At 44.4% G+C, this 16,615-nt stretch overlaps 1 protein-coding gene across 1 annotated transcript in view; it reads left to right on the top strand.

Moving 5' to 3' along the window:
• Window positions 1-442: 442 nt before the first annotated feature.
• Window positions 443-16,615, top strand: part of ARMC9 (armadillo repeat containing 9) — a 98,318-nt gene continuing 82,145 nt past the window's right edge. The window contains exons 1-6 of the mRNA XM_006760415.2: window positions 443-534; window positions 2,197-2,322; window positions 3,982-4,152; window positions 5,899-6,054; window positions 10,082-10,174; window positions 11,453-11,477. Of these exons, the coding sequence (XP_006760478.1) occupies window positions 484-534; window positions 2,197-2,322; window positions 3,982-4,152; window positions 5,899-6,054; window positions 10,082-10,174; window positions 11,453-11,477 (622 nt within the window). The 5' untranslated portion in view covers window positions 443-483. The remainder of the gene's footprint in view (window positions 535-2,196; window positions 2,323-3,981; window positions 4,153-5,898; window positions 6,055-10,081; window positions 10,175-11,452; window positions 11,478-16,615) is intronic.

The raw sequence follows: 16,615 nt of genomic DNA on the forward strand, positions 1-16,615 counted from the left end.
ATAATATTTTAAATTTTCACCTGAGGCTATATTTTTATTGAGAGAGAGAGAGAGAGAGAAAGAGAGAGAGAGAGAGAGAGAGACAGACAGACATTGATGTGAGAAACCGTGATCAGTTGCCTCCCATCGATACCCTGAGGGATCAAACCTGACACCTAGGTATGTGCCCTGACTAGGAATCGAAACTGCAACCTTTTGGTACAGACAATGCACCAACCAGCTAAGCCACCTGGCCAGGGATACTCTCCCTATTTTAAGGTCATGTTTGGCAACCGTAGTGTCATCGGAAGCCTTAATCCCCCTTGCCTGGTGATATGACAGATTGGCAGCGTCCTGGGATAAAGACGTGGACGTCTTTGGGGACCATTCTGCACACCACAGCCACCTTTCTGTGATTTCACAGATGGCTAGAATGAAAGCCTTTGTTTAATATTTTTGCCTTGTAGAGATTTTTGCTGTGAGAATTAACAGTGACCTTTCATTATGGGGGATATCCTGGCTCATGAATCCGAATTACTTGGACTAGTGAAAGAGGTAGGTATGTTATACTACAGAAAAAGCCCGTGAAACTTGTAAAGCTGCATTTACAACACGGCAGGTTCTCCAGTGCCTTGCCCTGTCTCTTCTGTCATTACATCCCAGTTATCTATTTTCCATGACAAAATTTTCCTTGTGTTTCCACTTTGTTTTCATAACTAACTAAACTGAAATCTTAAGGCTGCTTTCTAGAAATCTTTTAAAGAAAATTATAAAAGCAACACATAGTTATGGTAACAGATTCAAACAGCCTGAAAGTATAAACATTGAATTTCCTCGCTCCGCTTCTGCAGTGACCATGGCTAATGATTTAGAGTATTATCTTCCCAGACTTCTTCCTATGAATATTAAAAATATATTCACATGCCTGTAATTTGTTTCACAAAATGGGATGGTCCCACACACATTGTTCATGTAGCTTGTCATTTGGCCGTCAGCGGTCACATAGCCTGAACATCTCCCTGTGGTCCTCACATTTCCTAATGCTGTAGAGCATTTCATTGAGTGGCTGCATCGTAACTCCTTACCTGATGCCTATTGATGGGCATTTCGGTGTCCCACGCTGAAGGCTTTTGAAGGGTAGGACCCGCGCCTTATGCTTTCTGGTGTTCTCTGCTGCTTTTCATGTGGGGCTGGCACATAGTTGCTGCTAAAGAAACGGTCGCTGCTGCTTTACTGTGTGATCCAACTGCCCCTAGGCACCGAGAGGTGCGGCAGTGGAGCAAGGACGAGGTGTCCACCTAGAGGTGCAGCTTTGGGATTTGTTGGCATGACTATGAATAAATTCTTTTTTTTTTAGTATCTGTAGATACTTTAATAATAAAACTATTTCAACATAAAAAATTCAGAGCCCGCGAAGTCATATATGTGAACGGCAGCTATCTAAATGCATGCACGTCTGAAAGAGAAAGAAGCAGCAGGGCACAAACTGTCTATGCTCAAATCAACTTGAGAAGTCATCCTTCATTTGAGCTTTTTAAGAACAGAAAACTTAATAAGGTTCTTTAGGTATCGATGCATGAATAAATTCTTCACACAGCAGAGGGTTGGGGACAGGGCTGGGGGAATAGTCACCATTAGGAGAGGTGGAAACAGAAAGTGTGACTGACAAAGTGGGAGGCGGGCGGAGGGTCAGGAGCAGCAGTGGACCGTGGTGCGGAATGCAGGGGGGAGGGGGCGTCAGGGTCGGCAGTGCTCTGCTCGAAGGCCACTGATGGCACGGCCCATCGTCTCGTGGCTTCTCTTAGGGACAGGCATTATTTCTCATCCTCTGTTTCAAGTAACAAATTCCCAGAGACATACCTGACCCAGAGCCATCAGGCTGTCTGCCCATCACTTACTTTTTCCGACTGCTGCAAACATGGTTTATTTCCTATTAATCATTACAGTGAATCGTGGAGCTCACATTTTCCTCCTGAAAGCCAACTTATTTTCTGTAAAGAAGCATTTTCTATGTCACTGTCTTTGTAGGCTTTTAGTGTATATATGGATAAGTAAATTCTAAGATGGATCCCAGATTCTCCCAAAAATGACAGTCCCTTAACCCCATTAGAAATTGGTGATAATATTGAACTGGTACAGTTACGTCAAAGGCAGTCACTTCATTGATGTTAAAACAGAGAACTATATGTACTATATGTTTGTGGTCTCTTTTTATAGTATTTAGATTTTGCTGAATTTGAAGACACCTTGAAAATGTTTTCAAAAGAATGCAAAACGAAAGGAAAAGCATTACCCAAAACAGCAGGTAGCTCTTTAAGGGACTCTAAATCATCGATAATCCAGGTAACATTTTACTTTTTAAAAATTTCTGTTGATAATCAAAATGCTCTCAACTTGTAAAGAATGCTACGGTTTGAGGATGTTGGAATCTCTTCGGAGGACCTGGTCAGAGTGGCTTTCAGACTTCTCAGGTGTTAGGGGATGAATTAGTAGTGTCGTCTTCACATCTTTGTACCCTTCCTGGGAAGTGGGTGGTGACATAAGGTCTTTCACATACATTTCTTGGGAAGAATAAAAGAGGAAACCTTTCAATGCTTAGAAACTGAGACAAATGTGATGCCCATCCTGAGGAGTTTGAGGTTGTTAATTCCAGGTGCCAGGGACACAGTGGTGAAGAAAACAAAACAAAACCCTTGCCCTCACAGTGCTGGCGCTCTAGCTTGGGGAGGCTGGAGGAGGGAGCAGGGCACAGGGACAGGACAGCGTTCTGTCCAGGAAGGCCGGAGCCACTCTGTGAATACGAGTGGGTTGCGAAGGGCAGACCTGAGGGGTAGAAAGAACCTTAAAGTCCCTTGTTTCAGCTATTATTTGATGCCTCTTTACCATTCATAGCATTCTAGGTAAGTTCACCTTTACTACAGCCAGTGACGAGAATATACTGCATCCTGAGCAGCATATTTCAGCTTTGCATGATTTTATTATTTCAATTAATTTATTGGTCTCAATGCACCCATTTCCAAGAAAATTTTGAGACTTGTTTTGAGAGGCCCACTGAGTAACTGGAAGTTAGGCCACAGCCACTGCCTGTCTGATCCTGGTCCCTGACTCCCATGGCCTGGCGCGGGGCATCATCGAAGGGGCCCGGGCAGTTCCAGGTGGGGCTCAGGCACCTGGCCACTGAGCTGCTGCCACACTGACTGGGACTGTTAGGAAGATCTTTCGGTTCTGCCGTGTACCTGACTCCGAAAGCCTGTGCAGCAGGTATTTGTGATCATTCCTCTTGTGAGGCAGGTGACGTGCTAATCTCCACCTCCTTTCTCCTTGGGTGGTGAGTTGGGAAGCTCTCGGTGCCCTGCATAGTCAGGCTCGAGCTCTGAGGTTGGAATGGGATTGGCCTGGCTCCTTCCTCCATCTCCAGCCTGAGTCTGTACCTGGAGTGCCCAGTCTCTATGTGGGTGACCGCTTCCCACTGCGCCACATGCTTCTAGCAACAGGGCAAATAGCAGTGCCGCCTCCAGGCCTGGGTTCGACGGGGTCAGCGTGTGAGCTCCTGCGCCCGGGGACTTGGCACTGCTGCCGGCAAGCTCCGGATGCAGGAGGATTGTTGCGCTGAGGCCCGCCTGGGCCCTCAGTCTGGCCTCTGTTCATCTGTTGGGCAACTTTGCTGCATTTATGTGCCTGTGAGTTCTTGGCCACAAGTCTTTAGCCTCTGCCTGAATCCTTCCATCTCAGGCCTTAAATGTCACTTCGGGGTCTTATAAAACCCGGATTGGATACTGCAAAGGGGTGTGAAACCAGAGTTGGTCTGCAGGAATCTCAGCTACGGAGCTTGGAGCCCTGGGTCTCAGTTTTCTGCCCCTTACCTTTGAAAAGGAGACTTGCTTTCCTCACACTGAAACCTGGAGTCCGGGGTCTCTGAGGCATTGGGAGGGCTGTGAGAATTTGGGTGTCGGGAGAAAGGACACCCTATGCTTGGGCTCCCGTCTGATGTCTTTTCCACAGAAGGACCTCATTGCTGCGTTTGACAACGGAGCCCAGAAGGTGTTCTTCGATTTGTGGGAAGAGCACATTCCCAACTCCATCCGAGATGGTGACTCCTTTGCCCAGAGGTTGGAATTCTACCTCCACATCCATTTTGCCATCTATCTTCTGAAACGCTCCGTGCGGAGACCTGTACGTTCCCCTTGTGATGCGTTTGGTCTGATTAGCGTGCTAAGGGAGAATGATAGCTGTTATGTTTCCTAATGAGTATTAATTTAGTTTTATGCCCACTTTCTCTTAGTGCTGAGGGGTAGGTGTCTTGTGTCCTGATGAATAATTTTCTACCTCATTCCCAGCAGTTTCTTCTTCTTCTTCTTCTTCCAGAGAGACACACATTTACGTGAGAGAGACACATTGATGGTTGCTTCCCATACGCACCCCAACCCGGGCTGGGGATTGAACCTGCAACCTAGGTATGTGTCCTTGATCAGAAATCAAACCCATGACCCTTCAGTGCATGGGCCGACGCTCACACCGGCCAGGGCAGCAGTTTATTTTCTAATTTACATAGAGAGTTAACAGTTTCTGTAATGAAAGCTACATTGTTTTCCTGAATACCTCAAGTTTTTGAAAACTCAGCAAATATATGCATGTCTGTCTAAGAACACATATGTAGACCACATATTAGACCATATATATATTCGAAGAGAAGTTTAAGCATTAACAGTAGAAAAATGGTATGCCTGTTTGTGCAAGTCCGTTCGTTGAGTGATAAGTTGAGTTTAGCTTCCGAAGTCTTTCCCAGGGGAGGGCGGGCTGGAGACCTGCAGAGAGGAGAGGGCTTTGAGGCTGCCGTGGCAGAGAGCTTCCCAGTGCAGAGCCAGTGACAGGGAGCAGGGCCGCGCTGACGTGTGACCACGTGCACTTGGTTAGTGGCTTCTCCATGCACCACCTGCCGCCCCGAGGACCTGTGTTAAATTATTAAACTGTCAGGGGCCAAAGGAGGGGTCAGTGATGGAGGGAGCAGCCCTGCAGAACACTGTAGTGGCCATTCTTGGAAGGCTACTCACAGCACTCATGTGGGTACCATCATGGGAGATTCTCATTTTCTTTGTATTTATTTCTGTTTTCTAATTTTCCCATTGATATAAGATTAAAAAAATAAATAAACATGATAGGTGCAGTGAAATGCTTTGATTAGAACAGGCTGTGAGGGGAGTAACTGGTGAGGCCAGGGTGTCTGGGAAGAAAAGTTCCAAATTCAAGGCTGGAGGCGCAGGAGGAGATGGAAACCCTGGGAAGGACCTGCCTTGGATTTCGTGTGGAATTAGTGAAGCAGGCAAGGTCAGTGCTCAGTTACCTTAATGAAGGAAAGGAGTGAGATGTGGAAACTTGTTTCAAAAAACTATTCACTTTTTCAAAAGGTCTTTTCAAAAGACCTGCCCTGATTCTCTCCTAATGGAAACATGGAAATGCACACAAAATTTATGATCTCAGAAATGTGGAAACTGTGTATATATCTAATAATGGGGAATTGGTTCAATCATGACAGACCCACAAGATGAGGTTTTGTCCTGCCATTGAAATGATGTTTATGATGCATCATAAGGATGTGAGAAAATGGTGATCAAGTAAAAGGCCGTATATTGAACAAGTATCTGTTCTCTGATATTCCTGACAGTTTCATGAAGGGGTGAAATTGTGGGCAGTCCTGGAGTCTGGGGTCTCTGAGGCATTGGGAGGGCTATGAGAATTTGGGTGTTGGGAGAAAGGTTGTTTCTTTCTCCCGCTGTCACAATGACTGGAGACAGTGCACTTGCCAGGCCGGCTGGGGAGGCTGCCAGCGCCGAGGCTGGAGAGAGAGGCTGGGGTGGATGGTGGGCTGGGCGCGCTGGCGCCAAGCAGGGACCTCAAGTGAGCATCTTCCCTTCCTCGTAGGACAAAGAGGAACTGGATGAAAGGATTTCTTATTTCAAAACCTACCTGGAGAGCAAAGGGGCAGCTCTGAGCCAGACCACAGAGTTCCTCCCTTTCTATGCGCTGCCGTTTGTTCCAAACCCTATGGTGCACCCGTCCTTTAAAGAGCTCTTCCAGGTAAGTGACAGCCTCTGAGCCCGTCAGTCCTGGCAGCATGTGGCTTCGCCTTGTTCAAGCTGGTGGCTTCTGAAAGATGCTGTAAAAGCTCGTGTTTGCTTATGCTGCAGTTTAAGAACACTCAGATAATTTGCTTTAACAAACTTTCTTGTGCCATAGAGTGTGATTTTTTTTGGTTGCACCACGACTTGTTAATATAGACCAACATAAATATTTTTAATATACTAATCTCTTAAATCATTCTGTGTATACTTTTTCAGTATTGGATGGATAATTCAATTACATTGACAGTAGCCTGAAAAAGACCTAGAGTACTTTACATAATTGCTGGTCATATATATTTTTTAATTGATTTTAGAGAGCAGAGAGAGAGAGAGAGAGGGAAACATCAATTTGTTGTTCCATGTATTTATGCATTCATTGGTTGCGTCTTGTATGTGCCCTGACCAGGAATCAAACTTGCAACCTTGGCGTTTTGGGATGATGCCGAAATGAACTGAGCTACTTGGCCAGTGCTCGGTTATGTATTTTAATTTGTATTAAAATTCTCACTTATTTGGTGTATATATTCGGTACCTGATTTGTACTATTATTTCCATCAGACTATTTACCTATAGGCATTTAAAAATATATATATATTTTATTGATTTTTCACAGAGAGGAAGGGAGAGAGAGAGTCAGAAACATCGATGAGAGAGAAACATCGATCAGCTGCCTCCTGCACATCTCACATGGCTAGGGCTTACCTATAGGTCTTTAAAACATTTTTTTTATTGATTGATAGAGAGAGAGAAAGACATGTTGTTCCACTTACTGTGCATTCATTGGTTGCTTTTTGTATGTGCCCTGATCCAGGACTGAACCCACAACCTTGGAGCATGTCGGACGGCACTCTAACCAACTGAGCTACCTGGCTAGGGCCTGCCTATTGCTCTTTTAATTTTTGGTGGGGCGGGGCCAGGCATGGGGTGGGCCAGAGGGCGGGGCCTGTGAGGCAGAGGTGGGGCAATGCGTGGGGGCAGGGCAGAGGGTGATCTTTTAATTGTTATACTTTATTTTAGTTAAAATTTCAGCATAATATTTATTTAATAAGATTTACCTATTATAGTAATTTTTGTTGACGTACTAAAATGAATATGTCCCACAGAAGTTTATTGAAATGTATTTTGAGCCTGAACTATTTTGATGTAGATTGCTTTATCTAAAGATCTTATACTGTTTCCAAGAACCTATATGGAGCCCTAGCTGGTTTGGCTCAGTGGATGGAGCGTTGGCCTGTGGACTGAAATCCCAGGTTCGAATCTGGTCAAGGGCACATACCCAGGTTGTGGGCTCGATCCCCAGTAGGGGTCATGCAGGAGGCAGCCAATCAATTATTCTCTCTCATCATTGATGTTTCTATCTCTGTCTCCCTTCCTCTCTGAAATCAATAAAAATACATTTAAAAAAATAAAAAGAATCTATATGGAGCTTACTCCTCTGCCTTTGAACATTGGATGCAATTCTCCTGAACCCAGTGCATTTCAGTTTCCTATTCTGTTATGATTCAGTAAAACAACTTTCTCCCTCTTTAGTAGTAGCTGCTAAACCAGAGGCTGACTGATTCACCAAAGCAGGCTTGTTGTAAAGTAGCCTACATTGAATTCCGTGCTTGTTTGTTTTGTTTTTGGTCAGTCCAAATTTAGTTTTTCCACTTTCTTCTCCTAAGAGGTTGAGATAGAAGGGTTAGGAAGGTGGTAAACTTGACAAGGATGGTAGATTTTCTCACAGTGAAGACTTCAGTTTGTGAAAATTATGACATAGCAGCATGGCTACAGCTTAGCTAAGGGTGAGGTGAAGCTGGAGATCAGGAATTGAGAGACCATCAGTATTCATGGAGTCGTTTTATTCCTTTTCTTTTTCTTTTTGCTACTCTCTACATACGTTCTTGTGATGGTCATCATAGATACTTTAGTGTGTATGCATAATAAAATCTAAAGGTAATGTCTTTATTTTCTTTCTGACCTTACAAGGTTCCGAGAATGTGTTAACCTCATTCATCCCCTTTTCAATTTATGTGTTATTATTGTCAAATATTTTAGTTATTTAGTTTAACCCCACAAATTAGACTTTTCTGCTATTTTATGCAATTAATGTGTGCATAGCTTTACCCTTACCTTTGTCCATATTTTGCTTACTACCTCAAGAAAGGTTAAGGATCTTCCTTCTGGGGTCATTTTCTGCTCCACCTTAAGAACATTCCTTTAAAATCCCCCTTGGTTGTGGACTCCTCCTTTCAGTTCTTGTTTGTCTGCAGATGTCTTGACTGCATTCTCAAATTCAGGATAGTAGGTTTACAGTTACGTTCTTTTAGAACATTAAAGGTATCATTTCGTCTCCCATTAATGCTATTTTGAATTTGGCCAACAGTCTAATTGCTGCTACTTTTAGGTGATCTGTCTTTTTCGTTGGCCTTTAAGACTATAATTTCACTACAGTGTGTCTAGGGACACCCATATGTTCTGTTTTGTTTTGTTTTGTTTTTTAATGTCTTGGTTTATGCTGGCCAACATAGCAGTCCTTTCCTGGGATTCTTTTCTGTAGATTGAGCACAGAGGGCCTAACATTGTGTTAGTTTCCTGTGGCTGCCCGAACAGAGGACCACAGACGAGGTGTCTTAAAACAACAGAGACTGACTGCCTCACAGTGTAGGAGGCCAGAGGTCTGAAGTCCAGGTGTCTGCGGCAGGGCTGGACTCCCTGCGAGGCCTCCAGAGGAGGGTCTCTCCTTGCCTCTTCAGCTTCTGGAAGGTTCAAGTGTTGCTTGGTTCATGGCAGCCTAATTCCAGCCTCTGATGTGTCCTTACATGCCATCTTCTCTCTGCGTCTGTCTGAAATTTCCTTTTTTTTTTTTTTTTTCAGATCATCAGCATAGCCAGGTTCTCCCTTTATTCTCCTGTTACATCTGTATTTATACCATTTCAATTTCCTTTTTCTTGTAAGGACACTATTCATGTTGGATTAGGAGCCCACCCTCTCCAATACGTCTTCATCCTAACTAGTTACATCTGCAGCCACCCCGTCCCCAATGCCCTCGCATTCTGAGATTGGGACACACTTCAAGCCATAACACACACACACACACACACACACACACACACACACATTATAAATAGTTATGCTGCGTCAGGGAATTATGAAATCTTTTTAAAATACAAGACTTTTCTGCTTATCTGGCAGTAATTTTTGAAAGTCAGGTAACACACCGGATGACTGACTGGGTGGGGCAGGAGACGTGGTGAGGATAAGGAGCTGGAGGAGAGCAAGTGGGGAGGGCCGGAGGTCTGTGGGCCGGGCAGGAGCGCGGGTCAGTGGATGGGAAATTTCAGTGATACAGCTTCATTTTGGTGGAACTTGTTAGTTTGGGAGGTAGATATTTTTATATAAAGACTATGAGGAAAATTGCCCTGAGAAAGATGGTTGTTTATGACACCTTTTTCTTTCACTAAAGTTATTTTTTTCTTCTCAATGAGCATTACTTGAGAGAAATAATTTATTTTTAAGGGACAAATCAAACTAAAAATATATCGTAACTCCTGACACGATGGAGTGCATGAGGTACTGTCTTTCCTCCTTACCTACATGAGGGTTATGGAAGCGAGTGCCTTTCTCAGAAGGCCTTAGGTAGTAACTCAGTGGTCATTGTGTGTGCCTGCCAGGGCCACGTATGCCTCAACTGTACTGAATTCTTGTGGGTAATCAACCTAATAAGGTTACTTGTCATGCTTGTGTTTAAGTCACATGAAATATTCAAATCATGTACAGGGTTATTTTTCCCCTGTTTATGAAAGAACTCTGTTTTTCCTTCCTGCTGTGGGTACTTGAATCTGCTATAAATGAATTGGTTAGTTGTCCTAAAACCTGTGTTTTAGGCACCACACCACTGCCAAAACATCTAGCTTATTTAACCCTGAAGGCCACAACTTAACGATGCTGTTGGCATTTAGTGACCTAGCTTTTATTTTATTTTCCTTTTTTTTTTTCTTCAGGATTCTTGGAGTCCAGAATTGAAGTTGAAGTTGGAAAAGTTTCTAGATTTAATTTTTAAAGCCAGTAACACGCCAAAGCTTTTAATGTTATATGTATCCTTTCAAAGCCGGTGGAGCCCGCCATGGTGTTAGAGTGGCTTGCTGGCTTAGACCGCCTCACAAACAGGGATAATTGATGAGACCACTTTCACATGCATGGGGTGAATGAATTAGTAAAGTGAGGGTGTCCCAAGGCCCATAAAGGGTTGACTTCTGTGGCATTGGGTATCTGAGACTGGGCAGAGTCTTTTTATTTTTAGAGAGTGGAAGAGAGGGAAAGACAGAGAGAAACATCTATGTGAGAGAAACGCATCAATTGGTTGCCTCCTGCGCATGCCCTGACCAGGACCAATATATATATGTTTATTGATTTCAGAGAGGGAGAGAGAGACAGAAACTTCAATGATGAGAATCATTGATCGGTTGCCTCCTGCACACCTCCTACTGGGGATCGAGCCCACAACCCAGGCATGTACCCTGGCCGGAATCGAACCCGGGACCCTTCAATCCTCAGGCTGACGCTCTATCCACTGAGCAAAACCAGCTAGGGCTAGGGTCTTATTTTTATGTCATGTGTTAGAAGCTGTGTTAGTAGGGGGGAAAAAAGTCTGTCTTTTTGGAAAAGAACTCCTTGGAATAACTGTCCCTTTGTAGATGACTGCTCAACCATTTTTAAGGCCTTGAAGCCCTGGCACATGGGTTACGTGACCATATAACTTGTTATTCTAATTGGGACTTTTAAAAAAATTGATTTCAGAGAGGAAAGGAGAGGGAGAGAGAAATAGAAACATCAATGATGAGAGAGAATCATTGATCAGCCGCCTCCCACATGCCCCACCTTGGGGATCGAGCCCACAACCCCGGGATTTGCCCTGACCAAGAATGGAACCATTGACCTCCTGGTTCATAGATCGACGCTCAACCACTGAGCAACACCGGCTGTGCTGTTTTCACCCCAATCCCAATTTCCCTAGGATAGAGCTTTAGCACTGAAGTTACAGTTAAAGGGTCTGAATTCAGATTTGCACGTTTAGTAGAATGTTTTGGTAGCAATGGGGAAGGTCTTTTGAAGAGGATAAGAAGGCCAGTTATGGGGTTGTTGAAATAGTATACGACTTGGATGCACATGGAGGCAATTGACATGGAGAGAAGAGCGTTTATTTGAGAGCAAGTCGCCCAAGTGATGAGAAGCCAGTAACCATCTTAGCTATTTGTAGCAGCATTAAGAAGTGGCCTTCGCCGTGCTGAGAATCCTCCCCACCATGCTGAGGTGGGGTACCCCGAGGACTGCATCCTGAGTGCCCATTTTCCTGAACTGCTTTCTCATTCCAGAAGGAGAATGGACAAAGTCACAAAGGTAAACCATGCCATGTAGATTAAAAAGTTTTAAATAACAACTTGGCCAACTCAAGTTTTAAGTAGTGAGATGGAGAGAATTCCAAAGACTTGGAGAATAGAATGAGGTTTTTAAAAGTCTAAATATTTATGAAGTGCTTTGCAATTATTTGTATCTGAGATTCCTTGCGGCCCACTTTTCAAGAAGGCTGGTGTTTTTAGCTTCGTCTTGCATGTCAGGTAACTAAGACTTGGAGAAATGAAGCAAATCCAAGCACTGTGCCCGTGTAACTGCAGCCGCGCAGTTAGAAGACAGCCTGGCAGGGTGGGGAGGAATCGTTTTAGTATCTTTCAACTTTCGCCTTGAACTAGTCTAATAGCAATGTGGAGTACCCATTCTTATAAAGCATTTCCATTTTTTACCTTCAAGGTAGGAATTCCAGTCTTAATTTTTTAGCGTGAAATGATGTTTTTCCATGATTAGTCATGTTTACTGGAACTGTTCACTTTTCAGGAAGGTGAGAAAGACTGTCATGAAATTGGCCAGAGTTGGGTTCTTTGCCTGAGTTTGTCTTCGATGCTACATTATAAAAACCACTTAAATGTTTGTGCTGAAAGTATGTGATGTGCTTCAGGCCTTGGGCAAGGATAGGCGGCATCATCCTCAGTTCCAGCAGGTGGAGTCTTACCACATGGAGCAGCACATTTCCCTCCTCACAGCTGAGGATTTCAGAACTTCCTGCCATTGTTCTTCCGGTTTCTCTTTAGAAAGTTGAGGTTTTCTAAAGAAAGGAAATACTGATCAATGAGTTAGCTCTTTGCTTTCCAGGGAGTTGACAAGTGAGTGATGCTTTAGCAGCTTCAGGTGAGAAGAGTTTAGATGTTTGGTTTTTTTATGCTTGGCAACCATGCAGATCCCCAACCCAGCATTTCCAAATTCTGGTTCTGCCAGGTGTGCTGCCCCCCTTAGGCCTCAGAGGGGACAGACCCCACTGACCTTTCATGGAGGAGCCACAGTCCTGTGCCTGAGCACCTAGGAGCAGGGTACAGATGTGGCCTCCTGGGGTCCCCATGGGATGGTCCCAGGGTGGCCAGGCTGCAGCCTTAGAGCTTCTCAAGTGGCTGTGCACCCAGCACAGTTATGTCCGAGGACAAGCCCCTCCAGCCCATCCCAGCTCCTCAGGCCTGCTCCCTGCAGTGTTGGTGCCGTTCCCGGGCCCTGGCTGGGCGGCTCCCGTGCAGCTTTCTCACATCACAGCTGGAATCGTCAAGTGGGCTGGGCACTCAGGTCTTGCCCTGCAACGCCTGGAAACGTTCCTTTGCCCCACTGTTTCTACTGCTGTTGCTGCCTCGCAAACCACCTCAGGCATGAAACAACAACATCATTTTTTATTATTATCGTCTTGTGTGGTCTGGGAACTGGCCTCAGTTAGGCAGTTCTCCCTTGGAATGTCTCGTGGGTGTAGATGGAGCTGGTGGAGCCATGGCCAAGGCGTCCTCACCACGTGAACACATCTGCTGGCTGGTGTTGGCTGTCGGCTGGGGTCTCAGCAGACCCCTTGACTGGAACACCTACATGGACTCCAGGTGGCCGGGGCTTCCTCAGGGCCTGGTGGCTGGGTTTCCAGGATGAATGTCCCCAGAGAGAACCAATGGAAGCTGTGTCACCCTTTCTAACCCACCTCTGAAGTAACTCAGTGCCGTTTCTGCTGCATTCTCTTCCTTAGAATTGGACTCCTATGTTCAGTCCACATTCAGGGAAGGGGAATTACACCTCACTTCCTGATGGGCAGGAGTGTCAAAGACTTTGCAGTCATATTCTAAAACCACCGCCCCACCTCACGGGTCCCAGAGAACTGCCTCGGCCCTGCACTCAGGCTGCTCAGTTCCTGTTCAGATTAGTTCTTTGGATGCCCTGGCACTAGGTGAGGGAGGTGGTGAGAAACTGCTCCCCGATTCCTGAGTTTCTCCAGCCCCTGACACCCCAGCATACCCTGCAGTATTTGAGGTTAGCTTTCTGCTGAGAACAGTTATGTCTCTGAAAAGTGGCCCAGTTTTGCAGGCAAAATAAACATGGGAGGAGAGTGCAAATAGAAGAACCTGTGTTTTTGTACAGATCTTTCATTTGAAATTTCAGCAAGGAGACCAGGGTTTTTTTGAGCCTTCTTTAATTTTATTTTAATTGAGTTTTCTTAAGCTAGCCAAGCAAAATTGAGTCTGGCACAGTGTGTTCTGTGGCCGAATACATCCCGAAATGCAGTATTGCTGTGCAGATTAGAGATTAGCTCTGCAGAGCATTTGCACCAGGGACAGGCCCAAGGTCAAGACAGCCAGTTGTCACCTCTTTGTCCCCTCCTCCCAAAACTGTAGTTGCATTGACCTTAAGGCGCAGACATGCCTCCAATTTAATTCTAGTCTTAGGTGTGGGTTTTTGTGTGTGTGTGTTTTTAATCCTCACCCAGGGAGCGAGAGTATTTTTTCCATTGATTTTTAGAGAAAGTGGAAGGGAGGGGGACAGATGGAGAGAGAGAAACATACCAGTTGGTTGCCTCCCACTCAGCCCCAACTGGCTGGTGATTGAACCTGCAACTGAGGTACATGCCCTTGACTGGAAATTGAACCCTCTACCTTTCGGTCCACGGCCGACACTTTAACCACTGAGCAACCCGGCCAGGGCAACAGTTCCATATTTTAAAATTATTTTGTCTTGAACAGCTAAGAGATCTCTAAAATGAAATCTCATCTACTCTTTTAAAAATTAAAAAAGCAGTGCCCTCAAACGAAGGAGGAATGTTAGCAAGGGGAAGCTCGACTGACTGTGGGGAAGACGCCTCCACTTTTGTTACTGTTTCATTGCTCGGGAACAGCAGAAAACTTTCTGTGCCCTTAACGGGCGTTCGTTCAGTGTGCTCGGCACTTGTTTAAAACTCAGAATACAGCTCTTCGGACTTTCGAAATATGAAGAATCTCAATAAATTTCACAAGCATGGCTAAGCCAGTTTCATTAAAATAACATGGAATAAGACATCTCCATTAAAAGTTGAGCTCTCACATTGCAAGGCGCCTTGGCTTAGATTTCCTTGTCTCATAAAATGTTTGATGGGATAAAAGAGTCAAAATTCTGTTTAATGCTCAGAAGTAAAGTTGGTGTTTTGTCCTGCGACTCAAACAGCTTACAGTAAAGTTCAGGTCCTGTTTGTCAGCAGCGAAGGTGTCTGCAAGGTGATGGCTCTGGACAGCAGGCTGTTTTGCTAAATGGTGTATTTGAAATGGTCATAAATGTGTCAGCCCAGCTGCCTTCTCTCCTTCCTGCAGGCCGCGGGCAGTTAGATCTCTTTTCCATCAGTGTACCACACTTTGAAGTTGTCACAAATTCCAGTTCTGGGTTTCTAAGGCAAAAGGTCCATAAATAGTCTCTTACATTTAAATTCATTGTACAGTGAGTTTCGAGGGGAAGAGTTCTTGGTGTGTCCCCTTTTACAGAGGGACTACTTTGATGACATCGATGTTTGAGAGGTCATTTGACCCAGCTAATGGATTTTGGCACTTCATTCAGTATCTGCCACTTGGTATGTGATGAGAGAGTTCACACAGAAACTCTCTAAACTTATTACTACAAAATGGGATTATCAGTATCCTGTAAAATTTTCATTGTTGGAAGCTCCAGTTTATGTAATTTTGAATTTTGTACGTATGAAAAAGCTTTTCTAGTACTCAGTGCAGGGAGAAGGTAGTGACTCCCTCTCTGGTAATATTTAAGGAGAAGTTTGATAAAAGACTTCCAGGAATTCCTCCAGAAGTTTAAGTACTGAACGTAAGTTTGTGCTAGGTGGCCTTTCAAAGTTATCTTTCACTACTCAGATTTGATGGGTGCTAAATAATGATAGTAATAATAATTGTTCATTATTATGTGATATTTCGGGTTTTAAGAGTTAAAATATTTTACTTCTGCACATCAATACAAAGTAAAAGCTTTTGAAATACAGTTTGAACATGGGTGATCCTCATAGGTGTTTAAGACACAAGTTAGGAGGAACGGATAACAGGACAGTGGCTGGAATGTTAGCATGTGCCAGAGCCGTGGGGGAGTTTGTTGACTGAATAGATCAGGGGTGGGCAAACTTTTTGACTCGAGGGCCACAATGAGTTCTTAAACTGGACCGGAGGGCCGGAACAAAAGCATGGATGGAGTGTTTGTGTGAACTAATATAAATTCAAAGTAAACATCATTACATAAAAGGGTACGGTCTTTTTTTTTTTTAGTTTTATTCATTTCAAACAGGCCGGATCCCGGCCCGCGGGCCGTAGTTTGCCCATGGCTGGAATAGATACTCGGCCCCCACCCAGGAGCACAAAATCAGTCTCTGGAGGTGAGGCTTGATTATCTTTATTTCTGGATGATTCTGATGTATTTCAAGTTTGCAGGCCACTGCTGTAGGGTGTAACCTTCTGCCACTTTTTCAAGTTATAGAAATACATTTAGAAAATATTTGGCCCTTCCCATGAAAGGAAATAATAATAACAGTTACCATTTATTGATCATGTGCTATAGGCTAACATTGTGCTAGGCACTTTGAATGTACTTGTTCATTTAATCCTCACAATAACCTCTTGAGATGATTATCATTTCCCCCATTTTATAGCTTTAAGAAATGAGACCAGAGAAGTTAAATATCTTGCCTCAATTTATCCAGCAAGAAAGTGATAGAGTAGGGATTTGAGCACTGGTCTTTATAATTTTAAAATCTCTCTCTGTATACATGAACTGTGTTCTAAAATAAATACTTTAAATATTACACAGAGGCTGGATTGGGACAATAGTGAGTTAACTTAGGTTTTTTCTATCCAAAATGTAGCATTCCAGGGAAGGGGAGGAGTGTGGTGGGGCATAGGAGTGTGGACACTGATGAAAAGAAAAGCAACTGTGCCCAGGGTGGCATGGCCAGCAAGTACTGCCCATGGGGAGGACTTGGGGTGATTCTAAGAAGGAAGCCTAGAACCTTCCAAGTCTGCCTGCTCTTAGTGAGTGGTTTATGCTTTAAGAAACTGGCACAGCCCTAACCGGTTTGGCTTAGTGGATAGAGCGTCAGCCTGCGGACTGAAGGGCCCAGGTTCAATTCTGGTCAAGGGCATGTACCTTGGTTGCAGGCACATCCCCAG

Source organism: Myotis davidii, unplaced genomic scaffold (assembly GCF_000327345.1).
Source record: "Myotis davidii unplaced genomic scaffold, ASM32734v1 scaffold370, whole genome shotgun sequence".
NCBI classification, from domain to species: domain Eukaryota; kingdom Metazoa; phylum Chordata; class Mammalia; order Chiroptera; family Vespertilionidae; genus Myotis; species Myotis davidii.